General features: G+C 39.4%; 1 protein-coding gene across 4 annotated transcripts; it reads right to left on the minus strand.

Moving 5' to 3' along the window:
- Window positions 1–860: 860 nt before the first annotated feature.
- On the minus strand, window positions 861–22,028 carry LOC128019716 (zinc finger MYM-type protein 2). 4 transcript variants are annotated; one of them, XM_052605866.1, is made up of 23 exons: window positions 21,866–22,028; window positions 14,712–15,531; window positions 12,242–12,530; window positions 11,882–12,047; window positions 10,484–10,696; window positions 9,699–9,846; window positions 9,291–9,406; window positions 9,004–9,126; window positions 8,503–8,653; window positions 8,117–8,289; window positions 7,642–7,807; window positions 7,528–7,559; window positions 7,272–7,413; window positions 7,052–7,179; window positions 6,529–6,691; window positions 5,591–5,725; window positions 5,305–5,414; window positions 4,930–5,119; window positions 4,467–4,597; window positions 3,323–3,437; window positions 2,837–3,079; window positions 2,545–2,680; window positions 861–2,151 (listed from the first exon to the last, which is right to left on the minus strand). In XM_052605866.1, the coding sequence occupies exons 2-23, from the start codon at window positions 15,514–15,516 to the stop codon at window positions 1,965–1,967; spliced, it is 4,062 nt and encodes a 1,353-aa protein (XP_052461826.1). In that variant the 5' UTR covers window positions 15,517–15,531; window positions 21,866–22,028; the 3' UTR covers window positions 861–1,964. The 4 variants fall into 4 exon arrangements, with proteins under 4 accessions (XP_052461826.1, XP_052461829.1, XP_052461825.1 ...); XM_052605869.1 differs by having other exon boundaries at window positions 7,272–7,401; window positions 21,866–22,022; XM_052605865.1 differs by lacking the exon at window positions 21,866–22,028 and adding an exon at window positions 21,378–21,594.
- Window positions 22,029–22,109: the final 81 nt, after the last annotated feature.

Here is a 22,109-nt window from a genome sequence, read left to right on the forward strand (position 1 = left end):
ATTTTTTTCCCAGCCAGTGTGCAATGGAAACCATAACCAATCAGAAGAGCTTGAGCATTTAAAGCGGCAGATGACAAAAGTGCAGTGCACGCTTATAATACACTGAACATTACCAATGCATTGGTGTAATGTAGAAGCTACAATAGTTATTGTTGTAGTTATTTTTGGTGTGAACAGGTCTAAATTGTGAACAGTTTATTTACAGCTATCCATATATTGTGCTGTCACAGGAAAAAGCATTTTAATTTAGGAAAAAAAAAAAAAAAAATCCAAACATTTCATCTTGAAGTGCTTTGAGGCAAATATAAATGGTTCCCATGTCTGAATGTCTTTATGAAAAAACAAAAAAAACAAATCAAAAAGGGTAATTTCTTCAAAAGCAGGATGCACCTTGTAGATTTCGTGATTTTTCAGAGCCGTTATCTAAAGTGGCTTTTTAAAGAATTTTATGGAAACTACTTGGTGTTATTTAATAGTTTTGATTATTGTTATATTAAAATGTAAAGAATAAGCATGCACAATTTTGAATGGTAGTGTTAATGGTTCTATGCATTAATCTTGTGGATCTTTGCACCTCTCCATTATCCTTTTCCCTCAGCTGCATGGTTTCAGTTATTATTTCATGTTCACTGCAAAAACGGTGCAGGATGAGTTAAGGGGCAATGCAAAACCCCATAAACCCAATGATGACCTTGACTCAAGCTCAAAACATCTTCACTCAAATCTTTAAGTTACTCAAGCCAACAGAAGACGAGGGATGTAAACAAAATGACAAAAATTGAGAATTCGCATTTGAACAAACAGAAAAAAAGCAAGGTTTTTAAAAGGGTCTTGAGGTAAATCATTATGAGACCAAGAAATTAGCTTGTAATTTATTGGTAAAAAAGGTTAAGGAAATAATCGTAAAAACCATGAAAACAAACACCACTGACTTGTACCGTATAAATAAATCACTTTTACTCTTGCATAAGCTAAGTGTTTTGAACATAGCGTTTAATGAGCTTTGTGCAAACGCACATCCTTCAAATGACTCTCAACTCCAGGAAGGGTACAGAGCAAATCCTATGACAATGTTTAAACACTGACGACATGTCTCTGCTTAACTGTGTAATCAGTGTAATGCTGCGGATGAAATTCAAATTAAATTTCATATACTTGATTGTACAGAGGAATGTTTTTACACTTAAAGGTTCCATGCCAGTAACGTATTGGCAGCGAAGGATTAACTCTCGTTCAATCCACTCCAAAACAACACAAGAATGGGGAAGGAAACAGATACACGCACAAACACACTCATACCACTCACACAAAGAGGTCCAGGGCTGCAGCAGGTTTTAATGCTCTTATGGAAGGCCAGAGAAATTGCACACATGGCACAGCGTCCAACACACACACACACACACACACACACACACGCACGCACGCACGCACGCACGCACGCACACCCTGCCGTTACAAAATCTTGGACTCTCTCTTTAACAGACGTCAATCAACAGTAATAAATAAATTTTATCTTTAGAAGGCTTTGTTGGGCAGAAAAAAAAAAAAAAACATCCTTGACTCCATTACTTTCCTCACAGGACCAATGTTCCTGTCTTCTGTCTGCTAACAGACTACACTGAGAAATATTTTCAGACCACAGCGGTCTCGCAAGTAATGCTACATGAACCAAAGTTTCAAACAAACAGAAAAAAAGAGGAGAGAAAAAAAAAAAAAAAAAAAAGAGGAAGAAAGCAGCATCCTGTAGGTCACGTTTCTGGAGAAGACCTCAACTCCTCAGGGTCTTTGAGAAGACTGATCTGAATCAGCACAATCCCACCAATATCCATCCTGACATCAGCTCTAAGCAGTATTGTGATCAGCGTTTAAAGGGAGAGTGACAGGGTGTGACGTGGGAAGCAGCTCATTGGTGATGCACAGGGTGTCATGTTCAGCATAGTAAGAAGTCCTCAGTGCATCGGTCTCTAGACTCCCTCGTCTTCATGCTGGTTGTCCTTATAGATATCTCTGACCAGCAGCACTCGAGTCAGGAGCCTAGCCAGAGCGCTCTTCTCTAGAGGCGTCGAGCTGAACCACAGCGGACTGTCCAAGGAAGCAGAGACTTCTGGCTTCATGTACAAAAAATCTGTCCTCTGTCTCACAGACTCTGGGCTGAAAAGAGAGCAAGAGAGATGACGCCAGATATCCATAGGGTCCATTTAACAGAAATAAGAGATTCAGCGACATTAGAAATCCAGCTGATACCAAAAAAACAATTATTGTTTTTTAAAAAAAGAAAAAATTCAAATTATGCAATATTACAGGCACCACTCTCTATAGTCCGTTTTATGTGTCCTCATAGTACAAGTGTCAACACCATGTTTCAGGATGTGAACAGCAAATGTTATAATCACTGGACACTGCTTAGTTCAAAGCAATAGCTAATCATGGTCTTTCCCACCACAATAATGCTGGTGTTTGGCCAGGGGATCTGCAAACATCTTAATACAAGACGACATTATTCAAATGACAAAATAAATTGTTATGATGTTATACATGACTCACCACTTCGAAAGGTAAAGCTCATACAGTCGGCACTCATGTTTCTTAACAGGACAGTGAGCAGACCCTCCTGAACCACTGTCTGCCTCAAAGTTTGAGTCACAGTTGTCTCTACGCCTCCTCTTACTTCCTGATTGCTCTATGGAAGGAGAGAGAAGGTTCATCATCGGGTACAAGACAGTCCCAAGCAAACAGCATAAAAGGAAATGCATTCTTATTCACACGACGGTTGCAGAATAATACTCATGAAAAAATAGATCGAAAATGCTATGTCTAATGCTTCAGATGAACACACCGTGCTGCTCCTGTGAGATGGAGGGGATGCGTATACAGACGCTGGTCTCGTGACTGTGTGGTTTGGAACTGCTTGGGCCGTAGACATTTCCAAACGAGAGGCGTAAGTGCTGTTCAGTGGTGCGGAGACCAAAGTATTTGGTGTTGAGATAGAGAAGAGATCTCAGTAGGACGGAGGGCGTCTGCTCCCCAAGCTGCCCGCTGCTCCACAGACACTGCTCTTCAACACGACCCCACCGAGAACCTCAACAGAAAACCACTCACAGTCACAAACTGATCTTTATAATCAGCAATAACATTAGACAACATTCAAAATCAGAAAGACTCCATACACTGAGTGATGATTTATGTGAAATGTCCTCATAGTTGGATTGAGTCAACAGCACTTCAGAATGTGAACAGCAATAGTTATAATCACAGGACATTTCAAAACAACAGTGACATTACAATCATCGATTCACACTTTCGAACATATTAGTGCTTTTACCATCAGGAAGCACACTGGGTTGCCAGTCTTTGAGGAGCTTGTTCAGTTCTTCCCCAAACATGTGGTACTGTGGGTCACCAAAGAGGTCATCTGTCCGTCCTTTATCTTGTAAATGCTATGGAAGAAAGTATTAAAACACCAACATGACAACACCTTTCAAGACGCATGCTTATAATAAAAGGTGGCTAGTCAGTCTCAATGAGCAGTCTGATGTGTCCTCATAGCAAAAGCATCAACAGCATGTTTCAGGATGTGAACAGCAAATGATATAATCACTGGACACTACTGAGACCAGGAGTGCTCGAGACTAGACCGTTTCCATCAGAGTTTAGTTTTAAATGCAGCTTTAGTTCTCCTTTTCATTGGGTGTTGAACTAGGACTAAGAATCTGGGATGTCCAATTTATTGGTTATGGGCCATTTTGGTGCCCATTATAATCTTATTTTCATTAATGTATAATGCAAGAATACAAAGAGTTAACAGAATAAACATGTTTAAAATGATAAATTATATAGTCAAGCTAGTTTAACTTCATAGCTTATATATTTTGATTCAAATTTAGTTTTTCTCAGTAATGAGGAAGTGAGTATTTAGTGGATTGTGTCTAACAAATGGTTTAAAGGAGAGTGAACATTAGTTCCACAAGCACAGTACTGATATTCTGTTGTAGTGGTGCAGAAAAAAGAAACAAAAGAAAAAGAAAAAAAAGCGCTGGTGTTGGATCGGTATTGGCTGATTCTTTTCATTTGGAATACTCTATATATGTAATCTTACACTGCAAAATAACTCAAAAAAGATGAAAAGATAACACCATAATCATTTACTGAACCCTTAAATTAATCGCAATTATATAATGAAAGCCATAAAAAACAGACAATTAATTGTCATAATCGGCAAAAGCCAATTAATTAATTAATTTTAGATAATTAATCGTCAACCAAATTTTATAATAGTGACAGTGTATAGCCCTACTCTGGAGAAAATATCAAATAATTTTTATGGGTGAATACTGGGTTTCCCATCAATGCTGCATTCTTTTATATTAAATGTACAGGTTTACAAAAGTGCAAAATCAAGTCTAAAGATCCTCATTTACAGCTTTAATGGACAGCATTCATGTGCTCAAGGCTGTGGACAGTCTCACCTTCTGGATACTGAGACAGAGGTAAAGAACGCTGTCTGGAGTGTAGCTCTCACCGCTGGGTCGACGCACCTCTTTGACAAATCGAGATAAAGACTGATTCAACTCAGCTGGGCTCAGGGACAGGAGACTAACTGTTCAACAGACACACACACACACACACACACACACATAAACCCTTGAGCAACATTAGTAAAGCATAGAGAGACTTTGTAATTGTAATAAGATTTTGTAAGACACTTCCATGCACAAACATGACTTCAGGGAAGTTTTACAGTAGTTTAAAATAGTATTCTAGGATCAATTTGTATGGAAAAAAAGTGCCCTCATAATCAAAGTGATCAACAAAACTGTTTCAGAATGTGAACAGCAATGAAGTTATAATCATTGAGCACATTTAAACCAAAAAAAGCCTCTCTTAAAAGCATCCAAGCTTGAATAATGTTTATGTTAGTGAGAAGATCACCTTGTTTCTGGCTGTCTTTTCCTTTAGACTGGCTGGACGGTGAGGCTTCAGTTGTGGCCCATCTCCTCCATGCATTTAAGCCATATTTGGAGATCAAGGGGAAAGTGCTGTCTGCTGATGAGGACTCTACTGTTGGTGATGAGGATAACGAAGATGAAGACTCTTCCTCTACTGCCCGCCTCTTCTGGCCCTGCAGCAACAGTAGGTCAGAAACATCAGCATACACACAGTCATTGTTAACAATCACCCTCAGTGACACCACAAGCCTCATATAAACCTCAGCAATCACGACACATCAGCATGTGAACAGCAAATGGATTTCTAATCACAGGACAGCACTGGATGCAGTGATACTAGGGTAGATGTGTTCATTACCCTCCTCCTGGTTCTGGGCTGAGGCGTCTTCTCCTTTTCCTCTGACAGGACTGGAGGCAATGAGAAGAGTGTATCTGTATCCAGACACTCAACCAGAATGGGCTCTGATGCTGAAACAGACCAGAGCAACACTTCTTTACTATGAATGTGTTGTTTGGAAACATTGATTATATATTAACAGACACATATATTTTTACTATTTAACACAGACATCATAAATATGTGATTAAGGCAATATTAGGCCAATAATCTTTCACAATAACACATTAATTTGGTGCTTCTGTACCTAGGGGCAGGTCCTTCTCCAGGTCCAAATCTGGTTCATACTTGTCTTCTTCCTCTTCTTCTGAACTGCCACTGCCATTTTCATGTTTTACTCCTTCCATCTTCACTTCCCTACTGCTCTTTTCACATTTGATGCCTAGAAAAAGAGAAAAGGGGTTTTAGATTAGGGCAGAACGATTTCGGAACATAATCTAATAGCAATTTATTTTACCAATTTTTGCTCTGTATTATTCAACAAAGATAAAATGATAAAATGATAATGTTACTGCTTAAATAATTTCAATGTGCAATTTTGAAGTATGTTCATATTATATACGCCTTCAAACGTTTCAGCGCGTAGCGTGCCAGGGAAGCCAGGTTTTCAAAACAAAAACAGCCAATTGCTACTCAAAACTACCCAAATCGCATTTTGTGGGGATCCACTGGCATCTCCTGTGGTAAAATGCACGTTTGGAAGGGGTTCCCCAAACCACAGACTTGGCAACACTGTAAGCGTTCCAACTTGATGCTTCCTCTGAAGACTGCTTCAATTTATTCGACTTGAAGCAGCACCGATTAAACCGATTTGTGTGTGTCGTCAAAGTACTTTACTCTTGTCATGTGACCGAGCGTAATCGCTGCCTCTGCGATTGAAAAATCCAGTTTTTTCATATCGCGAAATTATCGCAAATGCAATTAATCGTTCATCGCTATTTTGGATCTAGCTGGATGTTGCCTTGATGGGTTTTTGAAAACAGGTTCAAGAAGACACCAAATAGTGTCTTAGAGTGGAGAGGAATGAAAGGTTTTTGAGGGGAGAAGTGTAGAATTGACACTAGAGAGTGTCAAAATGAGACATGAGAACTAACAGCAGTCAATTGCTGAGGTGAAGGCAGTAATGTTACAAACTCAAGCAGAGCCATGCTTCAGTCTGTCAGACAGCTCCTAACATGTTCTTACTTGAGCATTTGGGTTTCTCATCTTCTTGTGCAATCATTTCAGCCATTGCTAATAGATCAGCTTCCAGAGGGTCGGAGGGGACTTTGGCTTTGAGCTCATTGATGGTCTTTACAATCTGCTCAGCGTTCTGCAGCGTGGTTGGTAGAAACACTGGCACAGGCACCTGAAACAACCAGGACGAGCCACAGAGGCAATGAGGGTCATTTCCATGAGCTAGGGCATGCTGCCATAATGTATATTCAGACCATTCTCATATCAGAGGAAAATAAATAGAAAAAAGAATAATAAAATACATCAAAATGTATTTTACAAATTATATATAAATTATAACATTTGTTTTATAAAACTGTATTAATTTCAATAAGTTAACAAAATGAATAAAATAATATTACATGCACAATATGATGCATTTTCAAGTTGATGAGGAGCCCGACTGATAAAACTTTACAAAAAAAAAACATGTATATAAAAATATTGTAATTAAAGACAATGTGATACTTTCATTATGTGAGGAAGCGCTTACCGGTACAGGTATTGCAATAGGAGTGGGCGTGGCCTGAGCATAGAGGTTCATGGGTACTGGGATGTAAACGGGAACAGGGACTGGAACAGGAACATACTCTTTTCCTGAGCCTTCCACGCCTGTCTCATCTGTGGAGAAGCAAAGACAGAAGCACATAACCTTCCATCTTTTCCAGAAAAAGTTTGTGCATCTGCATTGTCACAGAAGAGATGGCGCTCACCTGTCTGCAGTGGTTTGCTCTGCATGTGGGGTTTGCAGTAGGTGGCCTTGGTCATGGTAAGAGGCTTGCAGAGCACAGCTTTATTCTTCACATCCTTCAGGATCCCTCCCCCAGTATACGACAGAGGCCCCTGAGTAAACGACTGCAACAGTCACAATAAGAACATACTAGAGTCAATCTAAATGACTATGCAACATGCCAGTTTCTAGCTTCTTTTGTTTAACAACGATTCAGTCAAAACTGACAGCACCCTCACCATCTTAGTTGTTTGGGTTGCTCCTCCAAACCCTGTAAATGGACCAAAGGATTTCATTTTTAACATGACAGCATGATTCAGACATGCACATTTCCAGGAGGTTTTAAACCGTACCTAAAGCTGTGTTTTCTGGGCCTTTCTGTGTGGCCATGTCGGGATCGTTCTGTTGGCAGTAGAACCGCAAAAGACACTGCTGGTCACAGAAATGCTTCATCTCTGCACGCCACTGCACAGACTCAGTCAGGTTCCCTTGTACCTTACAGCAGTCGCAGCGCGCCGCCTAGTGGACGCATCGAAGAGTTCAGAGATTTCAACATACTGCAGCACAGATGATTACAACTGATAATTTACAATATAAATAATTAACAATATGTAGGATCTTTGATAATATATAAATTAACCCCTCATAATAGTCATACATTTAATAGGGGTTTTAGATCTAGAGGATGTTATTTTTGTAGATGTCAGTACAATGCGATACATCAGTCCCCTGCCACCCTTTTGGTCTGTGAACAAACAGCACCATCAGGGCTTGATCACATGATCCCAAAGCTAGGAATGATCAAATCAGGCAAGAACATCAGTGTACCTTGTAGTACCAGTCATGAAACTTTTTAGCACACGTCTCACTGCAGAAGTCCCTGCTGACTCCATCTATCTGTTTGGTGACAGATTTCTTACACATCTGGGAGCAGTGGTTGCAAGTGACACACTTCAGGCCCAGACGCCTGGCAAAATCCTGTTTGAACAGTAACTTACAGCCTGCAACGTAAACAAAAACACTCCCTGAAATATCACTTCTGTCATGATGGATCAATGTAGCAAATAGCTGAATATATCAAATCACTAGAACATTGTCCTCATACCCTAAAGATAAAATCATAACATGTCATGATGTGAACAGCAGTAGATTTAATCATAGGACAATATGATTTTAAACACGACCAGAAATTTGGATGTAAACAGAATAATGACCTTCACTACAAAAGGGCCTCTTCACACCCGAGAACTTCACAGTCTCATGCAGAGTCTTCTCTTCCTGACATTGCTCGCAGAACGTCACTATGCAGTGGAGCTTTTTGTAGTCCTCACAACAGGCCTTACTGCAGAACTGATACACCTTATCCTGTAGAGATCAGATATAATGACCAGGGATTTGCCTCAATCCGAATACCATGTTCAGAAAGTAAAAGACGTGTACTATGGAACCCTTAAAGGGAATAAATTCGATATGGGAGGAAAGAAATATATTTATCTCACAATCATGTCACTGGGTAACTGTACTGTATATAAACTACGGGCATCAGGGAGCCACTGTTAATATGCAGGGTACTGAATTCGCTTTTGAATGCACACTAGTTTGCTTTTTAGTTTCACTTTGGAGATTTACGATCTCGAGCACTAAGCAATAATTAACACATTTTGAAAGTCATCTAAAGAAATGGGGTAGTTGAAAATGTATGTGCAAGATCTCACCTCCCATTCCAGAATCTCTGGCTTCAGGTTGAAGCAACCACGACAGTAGTTACATTTCAGCTGGATGTTCTCAGAAGCTGAAACAGGAAATTGCCCATTGGCTGATGTCTGGATGGTGGCATTCTGCAAGGGACATTTGGATAAAGTCACGCACAGAACATTACCATTTTGTACTTGGACATGCACATTTCTAACATTTAATGCTGCATGTACTAGCTTGCATTCTTAAACTCAATGTTCCACGGAAATTTCAGATATAACACAAGCTTTATAGGCATCTGAAATACCTGGAACTTGGTGACACATTGTGAACTGCAGAAGCTCAAAACCTTTCCTTCAGGAAGAGTTGCCTGGTACTGAGGTAATGCATTTCTCTTACAGAAGTGGCATGAAGGCTCAGAATCTACAAATACAAACAAGATCAAACATGACCTGACATTTTTAACAGATACCCCGTTCTTCTGACCTCAAATCTCTGACTAAGAGTTTGTAGTAGGTACACCGCTAGTAGAAACCAAACTGCCGGCCTGTGAAAGGAGCTAATATTAGCATTACATCTAATGCAGAACAAATAAGGACAACATTTTGCATATTCAACATGTTTTTTGAAACCACATCAAACTTAGGCATTAGGAGAACACAAATTTAGGAGTGAAAGTGACAGCATCAGCTCCAAGTTGTGATTATCTACTCACTCTGTGCAGCCGTTGTGAATTTGCTCTTGGTCATACAGGCTGTGGTGCAGTAATATTCCATGGCTCCATTTGACCCAATACACTGAGTGGCATCAAATGATCTGCACATCACCTTACACCCACTACACTGCACCATCTTCCCATGAGTCTGTGGTGAAAGAATAATTGAGAGTAATCACTAAAAACATCATCAAAACTAGATTAATCAAACTACGATTCAAAACAAAACAGAAATGGTGAAATGGCTTAGTGCAAATCACAAAGGCTGTGATTTCATTAAATACATGTACTATGTTTTCCAGAGTGAAGCACACCACTGTGTTGATTTACATGGGGGCAGCTCATGAGCCGGGGTCTCAGAGCGGCTCCACCAAAACTCATCTCTACTCTGAGTTCGGTCACTTATAACATGCATTTGAGTACAAAGTTGAAAATGAAGAAAATTGGATAGATACAAATATTAATATTACAGTCGTACTGTAAAAAGAATTATGATATAGTTTGTTAAATTTGATTTTGCATTGAAATATTATAAAAGGACAATTTCTTATTTAGTTTTACTTTTTTTCTTATAATAATATTAACGGGTTTTTTAAATATAAATAAAACAAATTGGATGTGCATGCTAACAGGACAGACATCACTGTGGGATTTGAACCTTACAGTTTGACTTTGCAGTTCTTCTGATTGGAATATCTTACAGTTAAAAACTGAGCGGAATTAAATTAGTAAATTAAGAAGAATTTAAAACTAAAGAAGAAAAAAAAAAAAAAAAAAACACTGACCTGTTTGTAGTCCCTGATACAATTTTGACAGCAAAACCGTTTCTGCTGACCATCAATGAGTAGAAAGTGATTCGCTGTTGCACGACTAGGCAAGTAGTTCCCACACTGTTCGCAGCAGTTCATGATGAGCCCGTTATCCATACGGTAACGATTAAAGCATGCGTCACTGCAGATCTTGTGGATCACATTCTTAATGCTCACCTCATGTCGAATCTGGAGTAGAAACAAAGAGACATACATCAAAATGATGCATTGCTCATTCAACAGCAATAGATAAGCACAACATTAAAAAAATAAAATCAAATTGACTACTAAATTGGTGTAATGGTTCTTTGCTCCTGTTCCCAAGGTGATCACCATGGATATACCACAAATACAGCCAAGGATGGCAGTAACCATGGCTACAAGGCTGAAGGCTTGAATCGTGCTCGAAAATGATATTCTACAACGGACAACAATGAAAAGTGGGTGAAAATGACAGTACTAGGGTTTGTCATCCAGGTGCAATAAACACGTATTAAAGATGATTCGAACCATTCTCCCTCACTGCCAGCAAATTCAAGATTCCAGTGCTACTGTGAGCAAAAATTGTTTGGTCGCACAGGCTCTAATGCAATCAACACCACAAATTTATCAACATAATATCTTAATGGGACAAATCCAGCTCTATTGTATCAGTATTATCCAGCTCTATTGTATTATCAGTATTAGTTGGGCCTTAATACGTAACAATTTTTTTTTTTTTATGATTAATGCTTTCTAAGCGGGATTAGTAAATTAGAGTGTACAGACATTTTACTCTATGACATTGTTGAAAAAAGATAGAAGAGCACAAACTCTTGATTTTAAGATGTGGGCATTGCACTCAACAGTGGAGACAGATGAGCATGCATTTTTTTATTTATTTTTTTATTTTAGGTGTGTTTGTCATTTTACGGTCCATTCTTCTAAACAATTACTGAGCACAAACCTCTGAATAGTAACATATATTTATATAATATATCATTCATATAGTGTACATATTCATAAGTTGTTCATGTCAGAAGTTGTCAGTGAAATAGAAATGGATGATCAATGAAAGTGTCTAATGCCTCTTGTTATGCGCCAAGCATCTGTCTGTGTCTAAAGGTATGCCTGATCGTATCAAACAAAAATGAGAGCAGAGTGCCCTTGATTGCAGAATTGGTATTCTGATTAACACCATATCCTAAGCAGGAGCAACAGTGTTCCTGACAGAAGTAATCGGTTTGTCCACATTGAATGTGAAACAAATGTTTGACAAAATAAAAAAATAAAGTCACAGAAAATAACTTGTAGGCAGTCATGGTTGCAGCTGGTTATGACAGTGTAAGACATTCTAACAAAGTCAAAAGTCTAGCAGAATGTAAAAAGTCTGACCTCAGTGAGCTTTCCACAGACAGTGCACTTCGTTTTGAGTTGGTTCTTCTGTGGATTCTGTTTGTTTTCATGAGCTGCCAAGCAGCCTGTGCTACAAAACTCCTGAAATGATTCACTGGAGTCCACCTGGGCCACTATGGTGCCTCCTTTCATATTGGTAATATCTCTGATCAGGAGAAAAACAAAATGCAAAAGAGAGAATGATTAAATGAGAGAGAGAGAAAACAAATCAAACCATTCTAATTCCATAAAAGCTTGACAGTGTGTCCATGCAAGAGAGTTTAAGAGTCATTTTAACACTTAGCACTTAGTTAGCACTTTCAGACATGGGATTACTCAAACTCATTTTAAAAGTCTTACTTCTTGCACATGGTGCAGCTTTTCTTGGGAGCGGGCTTATGGGAGAAGGCAGACAGGCAGGCTGTCGAACAGAACAGGTGGGATGAGCCCTTGCGCTGGTACGCAGTCTGGCCTTTCTTCAAAGGCTTCTTACAGTTGGCGCATGTGACTTTCATAGTGCGCTGCGGCTGCTGGGATCCTGAGGATGACTGGCAGGGGGGTTTGGGCAAAGGAGCTGCCGGAGATGGCGAGTCCACTCCAGGCTGCTTCTGGTTACGGGGAAAAGAGGCCGACTGGGAGATCCAAGAGTCTGAAGGAGAGGCAAAAAAAAGGCTTTAATCTCATATGTTATGACAGGGCTCATAACAAGACCACTGTATAAATAAAAAAAAAAAAAAAAAAAAAAAACCTTCTGGTTTCTGAATTTTGGTAACAAAGAATACAACCTTAAACTACTGTAAAATAAGCATGAGTGGATTTCCTATTTTCTAAATGCATGTCAAAGATCTCATTGTGAACAATTTATTCGTGCATGTTTCTTTTTTTGTTGTTGTTGATGTTCTGACCTTGCTAAATCAAAATGTTATAGCTGGACCTTTCTTTGAAAATGACACCCTTCTCTCTGGTCATGTGCACAGTACGTCTTCAATCACTGAGCATTCTTGAACCCACCCTACACTTGTGCTCAATCTGGATCCACTTTTAAATGCAACATCCACATCTCAAAAAACAAATCAACAACTGACGTATAGAACAAAGTTCAGTAAACAGTTCTGATGTATGCCACAATATGATAGAAAATATATGTTGCTGCTTCTATAACAGTAATTTTAAAAAACAAAAGATGCAAAGCCAGTAGTTTGTCAGTGTACCATCTTTCCTACTGGTTTAAGCTCTCCATCTTTGCACTACATGAATTATGGATAATTGTGCACTGCTTTTGGAAATGGAAACTTCTAATAGATATATGGTAGGGCTGGGCGGTATATAGAGTTTGTACAATATATCGATTTTTCTTCATAAGCGATTCAAAATGAGGCAATACCGTTTCTATCGATATACAGTAGTTTAATACAAGCGTATCTGAAAATATAGCGAGGACACAGACTGAGCTGCTGCGGAGAAAGTGCACAATTGTTTCGCAGTAGTTTAAGTGGATCGGCCCGTCATATGTTCAGACAGAAAGGCTGCGTGTGGCGTGTGCCTCTGACTGAGACACAGGCTACTTGCGCCGTTTAATGTGTTTGAGATGTGCTGTCTTCCTGAATGCATCACTTGCATTTCACAGGTATATTCTCCATTTGTAAATGTTAGAAAGCCATGTAAATATTTCCATTTGCCTGTCAGAAGTGCATGAGCCTTCTGGGATTCTCTGCTTATTCTCTGGCTAATTTGAGCGCTTTACAAATAACTGATACCTGTGCATAAAACAGTTTTTTTCCGCATGGAAAGTCACACTGGCTGGCCTTGTTCATTGGTAAGGCATCGACCAATAAAATTGCTTCATTCGCACCCCAGCCCCACCCCCGGGCTGCTCTCTCGCATCTGCATCTACAAGTGCACAAGTGAGTTTTGCTTCAGGAATATTGTGAAAGGAGTAGCAAAAGATTTAAAGTTGAAGAGTTCAGATGGAAAAGCCTTCAAGTGCTGCCTGAAACTTTCAAACTTTCTTCAAATTAGCTTTTTTATCAGGCTCTCATATTTATGTTCAGTTATTTCACTATAATGGCATAGAAAAGGACCTACATTGCCATTAAAGTAAAATTACTGTAGCTTAACATGGGAGCTTGTTAAAACGATTAATTTTATAAATAAAGTTCAGATGGCACTTAGAGGCTTTTGCATCTGAACTCTTCAGTTGTACTGCCAGATCTGAGAGGTTGTAAGTGCTCACTTCAGGTTGTACAGCGAAACTGAAGTAAAGTGCAAAAGTAAATATGTCGTACACATTTGTGTGTCATTTTACACATTTGTCATTATTAATCTGGTCACTTTGAATTCAAAACAGGGTTGTTTTTATTGTTGTCTGCCTGTGAAAATAAAAAGATTCAGCTTTTCACATCAAAGCTGGGAGTAATTTCAACTAACAAATATTAATTGTGATGAGTTCTCAAATTCAAATCAACAAGCTCTTGAGTTTTGCTACTATTTTACCTTCTCCTACATTTTAGCGTTCGCACTCAGAAAATGTGCATGTCAGAACAGCACGCAAATAAAAAGTTTAACCGACAAAGCTTTAAAGCACATGTAAATAATGTACTTTTGCAACTGCAAAGTACAGTGTCCTGTGAGTGTAACTCTACTCCTGAGTTAACATTTAATGTAAATGTAAGTTATGTTGTACAGTACAATGAGATGGAGTTGCTAGAAATGTAACTGACAGAATGTGCACTGTAGCAAGATACTACGATTGTGGAATTATTTTAAATCGCTCATGATCAAAATTCATCACATCACACACCCCTACAGCAGATACATGTGGATGAATTACCAGATCTCTGGTGTGTCCCCGTTTCTCCATTCTGCACAGGCTGGCTCACAGAGCTGATGCGTCCTGGGTTGAATGTGGGTGTAGGTCTGCTGGCTGCACCCTGGTTCTGCTGGGCCTCTGGATTCAGGCTGAACGAACTGCTGATCTGCAGACCATTCTCAGCCCCCTCCAACTGGGCTGCCGCTGGACCGCCCTCACCTTTCAGCGATGTCACATTTGTGATCATGAGGTTTATATCCTCTTGAGCACACAGTGCCAGTGGCGTTGCTGTTGACGTTGCCATGGCAGCAGCCGAAGAGTCCGCTCCCAGCGTGGTAACGCTAGCGATTTTGATTTCAGAGTCAGGCTCGGTGCTGCTCAGGGCATCCTCGCCCTCTGGGGGCGGCAGGGAGGAAGAGGCAGCGCCTTTGAGCTCCGAATCCTCCTCGTCGTCGATAACGATTGGCTCGCTCTGGCTCTTGGTGTCGGTGGCAGCTGCAGAGGAGGGAGGACTGGGCGTCTTGGAGGAAGCTGTTGCTGTGGTAGCGGACTCTGCACAGTCTTTGGCAGCAGTGAGGGTCTCTGCAGGTGTGGGGCTGGGGGGCTGGACTCTCCCCTGAGAGTGAGCAGGAGGCCCTTCCACCAGTACTACATCGTCATCATTGTCTTCTGAGGCCTTGGGCAGGTCTGACGCTGTCTGTGGCTCGTCTGCAGATGGAGTCTGCTCTGTTCTGGGTGTGGTTTCCATATGTCCTTCCCCCTCCTCCTCCCCTGTGACTGTACCTGCCTCCTCAACATCTGCTCTGGCTTCCAAATCTCCATCCATTGCTTAGGCAACCACCTGTTGACACAAACACAATGAGGTGAACAATTATCTGAAGAAGCAAAAAAGCCCCATGAATGATGAATTCGAAATAGACTTGGCTTGTTGAGCAATAATCCCTTTATTCCATAAAGATGCTAATCTGATTAACAAAATATGACCAATCCGGCTACATACTGCCAAATTCGGTCAGTCTCAAGGTAATCACGACAGATGTCAAGATTTATTAGAAGGGATTATTACAAGATCAAATTACATTACATACACACAAAAAAAAAATCAATGCTGAACTTCAAATTCTGAAATGCCAAAAAAGGTTAAAATAATTTGGAACATCAAATTATGAATTGCAAGAAAGATAATTATTTGGTACTCGAGTCACCAAGTATTCCTGATCATCATCATAAAAAGATCATCACTAAGCAATAGGCCTGCTGCGATAGACGATGCTGAGGGTGATACCGTTGTTAAGCCGCAACACCAGTTATGTCACTTGCCCACCCGACTGTCATTTTTTTTTATAGTAATAAAAATCATTTCAGTTTAGTAAAAGAACAGACATTACGATTAAAATCTGAACATGGCTGCTCAATGCCGTTTGTCCAATGACAGTTGCATCACAAATCATATTTCATTTATCCAGTGAGGAGAGTGAGTCGAGCTGACTGACAAGAAGAGTGAGGTGAGACAGATAAGATGGCAGATGATTTATTTTCTAAACTAAATGCAAAAGTGCCTGTTTAGCAATATTTATGATTTTGAAAAGCCTGTTGACTTGTTGTTTATCTAAGGTGATTTTGGAAGTTTTTCTTTTATTTTTTAACATTAGTTTCTTATTTAATTGGTTCCACATTGTCTGCCATTTTTTTACTTAATTCAAAATTTGTGTAATTTATTCATTTTATTTTGACATCAAGGTGTATGCCGTGCCTCCACGGCTTTCTTATTTGTTTTGCTAATAAACATTCTACGTTTCTTATTTATTTGGTTATATATTATACCAAACAATAGAATGTATATTATAGAGCTGCAACTAACGATTATTTTTTCGATTAGTCGACTACTCTAACGATTATTTCTATTAAAATAAATTATTAATATAATGTTCTTTTTTGATTAGCTAATTAATCCTTTGGATAACTTTAAAAAAAATATAAGTACAACTTCTAATATAATATTTCAACCTTTATTCATTTTTTCCCCAAAAATACTTTCGTTGAAGTTTTTACAGTATACAAAAATTAGAACAAAAGAAAATTATTTTACTATGGTAAATACGAGTTAACGATAGCGTTTATAATTAAACCACAGTAGCCACAAATTTCCAGTTGTCTGAGATGTCATGAAATGTTCTTTAGCATCACAAACCATAAAATGTAGTCAGGCTTCTGCTATGGTTTATTTTTATAATAGGTAAACACTGGTTACAAGTTAACACAATCACATTTCCTTGATTAAACAGCTACACGATGTGCCGCCGAGAATCATGTCTTAAATCCAGAGATCTGGAGCTAGTTCGGTGTAGATCGGCAGCTCGGTGGTTTGTGACTGTTGTCTCGTGGCACGCCGTCTTTTAACGCATGTTCGAACCCCGCACCAACACAGACTTACTTTATTTTTTTGTTTATCCTACTTACTTCAGCCGCTACGGGTGATCATACCAATAACTTTTAATCTTTACAAGAATATCAGAATCATGCAATGAGCAAGTCTGCGTTTATTAGACAGTTAATAATATCACATCAGTTTGTGCTTTTAGAATCGCAGAATCTGCTGCGGTCGTTCCATCACATCTGCAGCGGAGACCTGAACCAGGAAGTTGGTCACAGATAACACGGTAACCAGTTAAACCGTAACACCGGAGAGCGGCAGAATGTTTTCCTCTGAGGTGCTCGTGTATCGCAGTTGTGCTGCCGTTGTGCACTATATCGGTTTTGCAAATGGAACAAAGGACCATTTTATTTGGCCTCTGTTTAAAGTTTTCCCATACTTTCGATAACCGTGGTCTCTGTTTTTGTGATAGAATGCAACTTTCTCCATTCCCAGGAGCAGAAGCCGCCATTACGCGAAATGTAAACACTGTGACGCTTCGACGCATTTCACGCGTCGTTGCAGCACTAATATATTATTATTATTTGGTATTTAAACTTCATGCAAGTTTTTTTTTTATATATTAGGCATAGCCTGCCCTATTGCAAGGTGTATTTTTATTTGTTTTGTTAATAAATGTCTATATTTTACATACAGGCTAAAGTGAGTTTGACGTATTTTGTTGTTGCATTCAAGCAATTGATGCTGAATTGCCACTATTTGAAAGTGAAAATAAAATGAGCAGGCTTCTTTTACAAGCTATTTAAAAGCAAAGGAAAGCGAGGAAAAGAGGGAATCACCCTGCTTTTATGCGCATTTTAAAGTATTACATCAGATGTAGAATTCTGAATAAAAATGCCTTAATCCACAAAAAGGTTTTTCCGTTTGCTTGAGGTAGATTTTAACTTTATGCTATGGACGGTAAATTCTGACAACCAACGAACCAATCTCATTCTACAGTAGTGTTGTCAAGATACCAAAATTTCAGTACCAGTACCAGTGAAAATCCACGGTTTTCTGTACCAATTTCGGTACCAAAGCAAAACACAAAAATATGCTGATATTTTTTTTTTTTTTACTTTTTATCAATAAAAATAAAACCAATGCCATTCTTTATACTTATTTACAATTGTGTTTAAAGTTTTTCTACAAGTAAGGTAATTATGAAAAACAGTAAACAAGTTTCACCCTAATTGAATTTTAATTTTAATCTTTTAATTTATCAAGTGTAAAATTTTTATTTTTTGGTAAATAAAAGGGATTTGCTATTAAAATTAAAACATGGAAGAGATATTGTATGATTTATTCCTTTATTTATATAAATGTTTTATAAATGTTTTCAACAGTAGTAGCAATGTAAAAATTTACTTATTTTGACAGGTTACATTGAATACCTTTAAATTGACACTGGTTTTAGTCAGATGAAACCGTAAAATGCTTGTGAAGTGACTCAGAACAGTTCTGGTGATGCTAATGTATTTATGTCCTCATTGTGATGGTAGATGCTGAAATTACTGCAAGCATCACGTGCTTCAGTCTATGTAGTAAACAAACCCACATGTCTCTCCCATTCATTCATTCACACAGAGACGCGTAAAACATGCAGGATTCATATTTCAACCAACTTTTGCGGCTTGACATTTACAGATACTGGTCCATGGAGATTTGATTTGTTTAAGCCAACTTTGACAAATTCCATGACTGTCCATATTAAAATGTAAGTTTCATTTTAATGACTGGATTTTGAGATTCCATCCGCGTTTTCTGCTTCACGGAAATCATAGCGCTGTATGCGTCAAGAACCGGGTTGACCGGGTACTCGGTACCACCGGTACTTAAAGAAACCTGGTACCGTAACATTTTAATTTTTTTAGTACCAACTTGGTACCGAAGTACCGGGTCTTTTCACAACACTATTCTTCAGCATCTGAAATGTGTTATATGGTCATTTGGAAATGTGAGAGCAAAGTAAAAGTATTCAAAGTATTTCTGTTTAATTGCCTTCCAAAACTGTTAAACGACTGCGTTCCCAAACAGCAGTATCCACCTCCGAAAGTAATAATTGCATTCATTGGGATTTGTCTGCTTGTTCTGAGGTGCAAGTCATTTATTATATAGGAAAATTATTATATTCAGTAGCTTCTCTTACTTTTCTTAGTGATGTATAGTGCCAGTTTATCAGGAAGTGGTTTTGTTCTCTTTGACTCGTTGGATGGAAACGCTGCTTGTTCGCAAATGTTTTGTGCAATATTCCAATTTTGCGCAGAACTTAAATTCACAACTTTGGATGGAAACCCGGCTATATCAGTGTTGTCACGCATCGATTAACTGGTGGGAAAATTTCCTCACTGTCACAACCCTAAGCAACCAAAATAATTAATTCAAGCAAAGGCTAGTAAAAGAACAGTAACTCTTATATAATCGACATGTGACTCATTTAGGTTTTCAAACATTGATAACGTACAAATGTACAAATGCATTTGTAATTTTAAATAAAAATCTTTTGGTCTTGCTAAAGAAATAGAGGCAGAAATGTAGATTGCAACAGTTTAGTCTCCAAAACAGTAGACGGTACACAAAAACCAGTGTGCTACAACTTTGGATTTGGAAATCTGTATCTGCGATGACAATAAATCCATTGTAAAGTCTTTTGGTTTGAACTTTAATACATTTGGACTGCAATGCAGAGCTTGGAGTTTATCTCTCTCCATTCCCAGGCTTTAACACTGAATGGCTCATTTCATCTGAGATCCTAATGTTGATGCAATGCCGGCACAGACTCCTTATGGAGGCAACCCCAAACAGCAAATACTAAAACACTGCTCAAAAAGATGCAACACAAACAAGTTAGCATTTTGAATCTGTTGGCTTTCCTTGCACACTGATGTCATGATCAGGATGCTAGAGAGAGTAAAGCATATGCAGTGTTACTGATCCACCTCTCAGACGTGATATAATCGCATGCATATGCGCTATGCCAAGTCTGCATTCTGAGCAACAACGCAACTGTTTTCCAATGGTCCCCTCTAAAATGCATCACAGTTTCATGGTCCCATAAAGCTCCACTTCTCCAGCACCAACTGTGTCAATTATCAACATAATGAAGTCATTTTTGGGGATATTCCTACCAGTCACCCCTGGGCCGTGCCCTTGACTCCGGACCCTCCGTATCCACACACACACGACCGGGAACCGTGCACTGTCAAGGCAACCGGATGGCGACGTCAACACGTTATGCTTCACAGGCTTTCATTATATTCAGGAAACTCAAGGGCCAACGGGTCTGCAAACTTGCTACTCGAGAACCACCAGGCGGGAGGAGCCTCGCGATCTACCCCAAACTGCCCCTTTTGACGCAAACCCACGACCCATGTGTCGCTTGTGCTCCCACCCCTGGCCTCTCCGGCGCATGCAGCGGACTCGAGGGAGGACAGCCTCCGAGACTGCACCATTGTTATTGAAGTGAAAAAACAAAAACAAAAAAACAACAACATTAGAAGTACGTTAGTTATCGGCGAATAATCCCGGCGAAAAAATTGGAGGGAAACTAAATTTGAATTTCATGTGTACGAATAAATCCATAATGGCACTCTAAACGACGCATTTTTTAATAACAACCCACATAATACTGAGACCAATTTCAACTCTTGCTATCATCAGTCAATCCACTTCTAAGCACATTAACATAGGAAATACATCTGATTTTGGCTATACCTGTGACCCCCTTTCGGCTTTCAAAGAGATTTGGGTTTTCTTGTTGGTATTACACTTGAGTGAAGGTTTAATTGAAGTTACCCAAGAGCGCTTACCCCTTGCAATCAAAAGGCAATACACGTGGTGGCCTGTGGGGGCGCTGCACTGTTAACAAACATCAACTATAACGCCTATAGGTGACTAATCCCAAATATTTCACTAAATATTCCAAGCTTGTCAATATATCTAGGGGCTAAAAGCACATCTAGTGTTAAATTACAAAAACAAGCGATATTTACTAATTGGTGAATCCTTTGCCCCCTTCAGTCAGCGGGTAGCACTGCCTCATGTCCGCCATTAGAGAGGGAGCGAAACAATGCGCGAGAGCATAGGCAACAGCACCCTGCCACGGCAGAGGGGGGAAATCTCAGGCGGGGTAAAATTGCACGATAAATTACCCTCGCGTTCAAACACATGTGACCACGATGGCTTCCTCGGCTCGAGCTCCACGGCGGACATAGTTGTGAAAACTTTGGCCAATTACACATAGTTCAGCATCAAAACGCCAGAAAAATTCTTACCGGAGTAGAGGTGGAGACGACAGAGCGCCACTTTTGTGCCTTGACATAAATCCTGGCGCGCATGCGTGAAAACGTACGGACGCGTGGGAGGAGAGTACTGCCAACGAGCTCTTCGCGCGACTCACACGGGATCGCGCACCTTCTCTGGTTATGGGAAGTCCGACTCGTTTATAGGACTCGGTTCGTTTCTTTCGAAGACCAGATTCAAAAACACGATCCAGTGATTCTTTTACGCCATGACGCAATAACGCCACCACGTGGTCCTTGAAAGCCCAGCGTGACATTACATGCGTTACGTTTTAGAATATTATGTTTAATTTAGAATATTATGTGTTTATTGTGATTTCATGTGTTCAAGTTATGGCAATTCTAACTACGATTCAGCTATACATATTTTGTCGTTTAGATGCTAAATGATGTTAATTTACAAAGCATGTAAACACATTTCAATTAAGTTTTGTAATGTTTTTGCTATTAAAGGAACTTACTTTTTATCAGACAGATTCTCAGTTCTCTCGAAATGGTCTTCATCGTCGCTTCTCGGTACCTTATGAATCAGTTATATTCAAAAAAAGAGTGTTTTTGGATCGGGTTCCACGAGTGAGTTGATTCGAGAACAGCTCTGGCTGAATCATGAATCACTTCCGTTTTGTGAACGGGTTAAGCTGATTCATTTAAAAGAACCGACTCAAAGAATGATTCACTTACGAACCAGATCATACTTGCGCGTGC

The sequence above is a fragment of the Carassius gibelio genome, chromosome A9, assembly GCF_023724105.1.
Source record: "Carassius gibelio isolate Cgi1373 ecotype wild population from Czech Republic chromosome A9, carGib1.2-hapl.c, whole genome shotgun sequence".
NCBI classification, from domain to species: Eukaryota; Metazoa; Chordata; class Actinopteri; order Cypriniformes; family Cyprinidae; genus Carassius; species Carassius gibelio.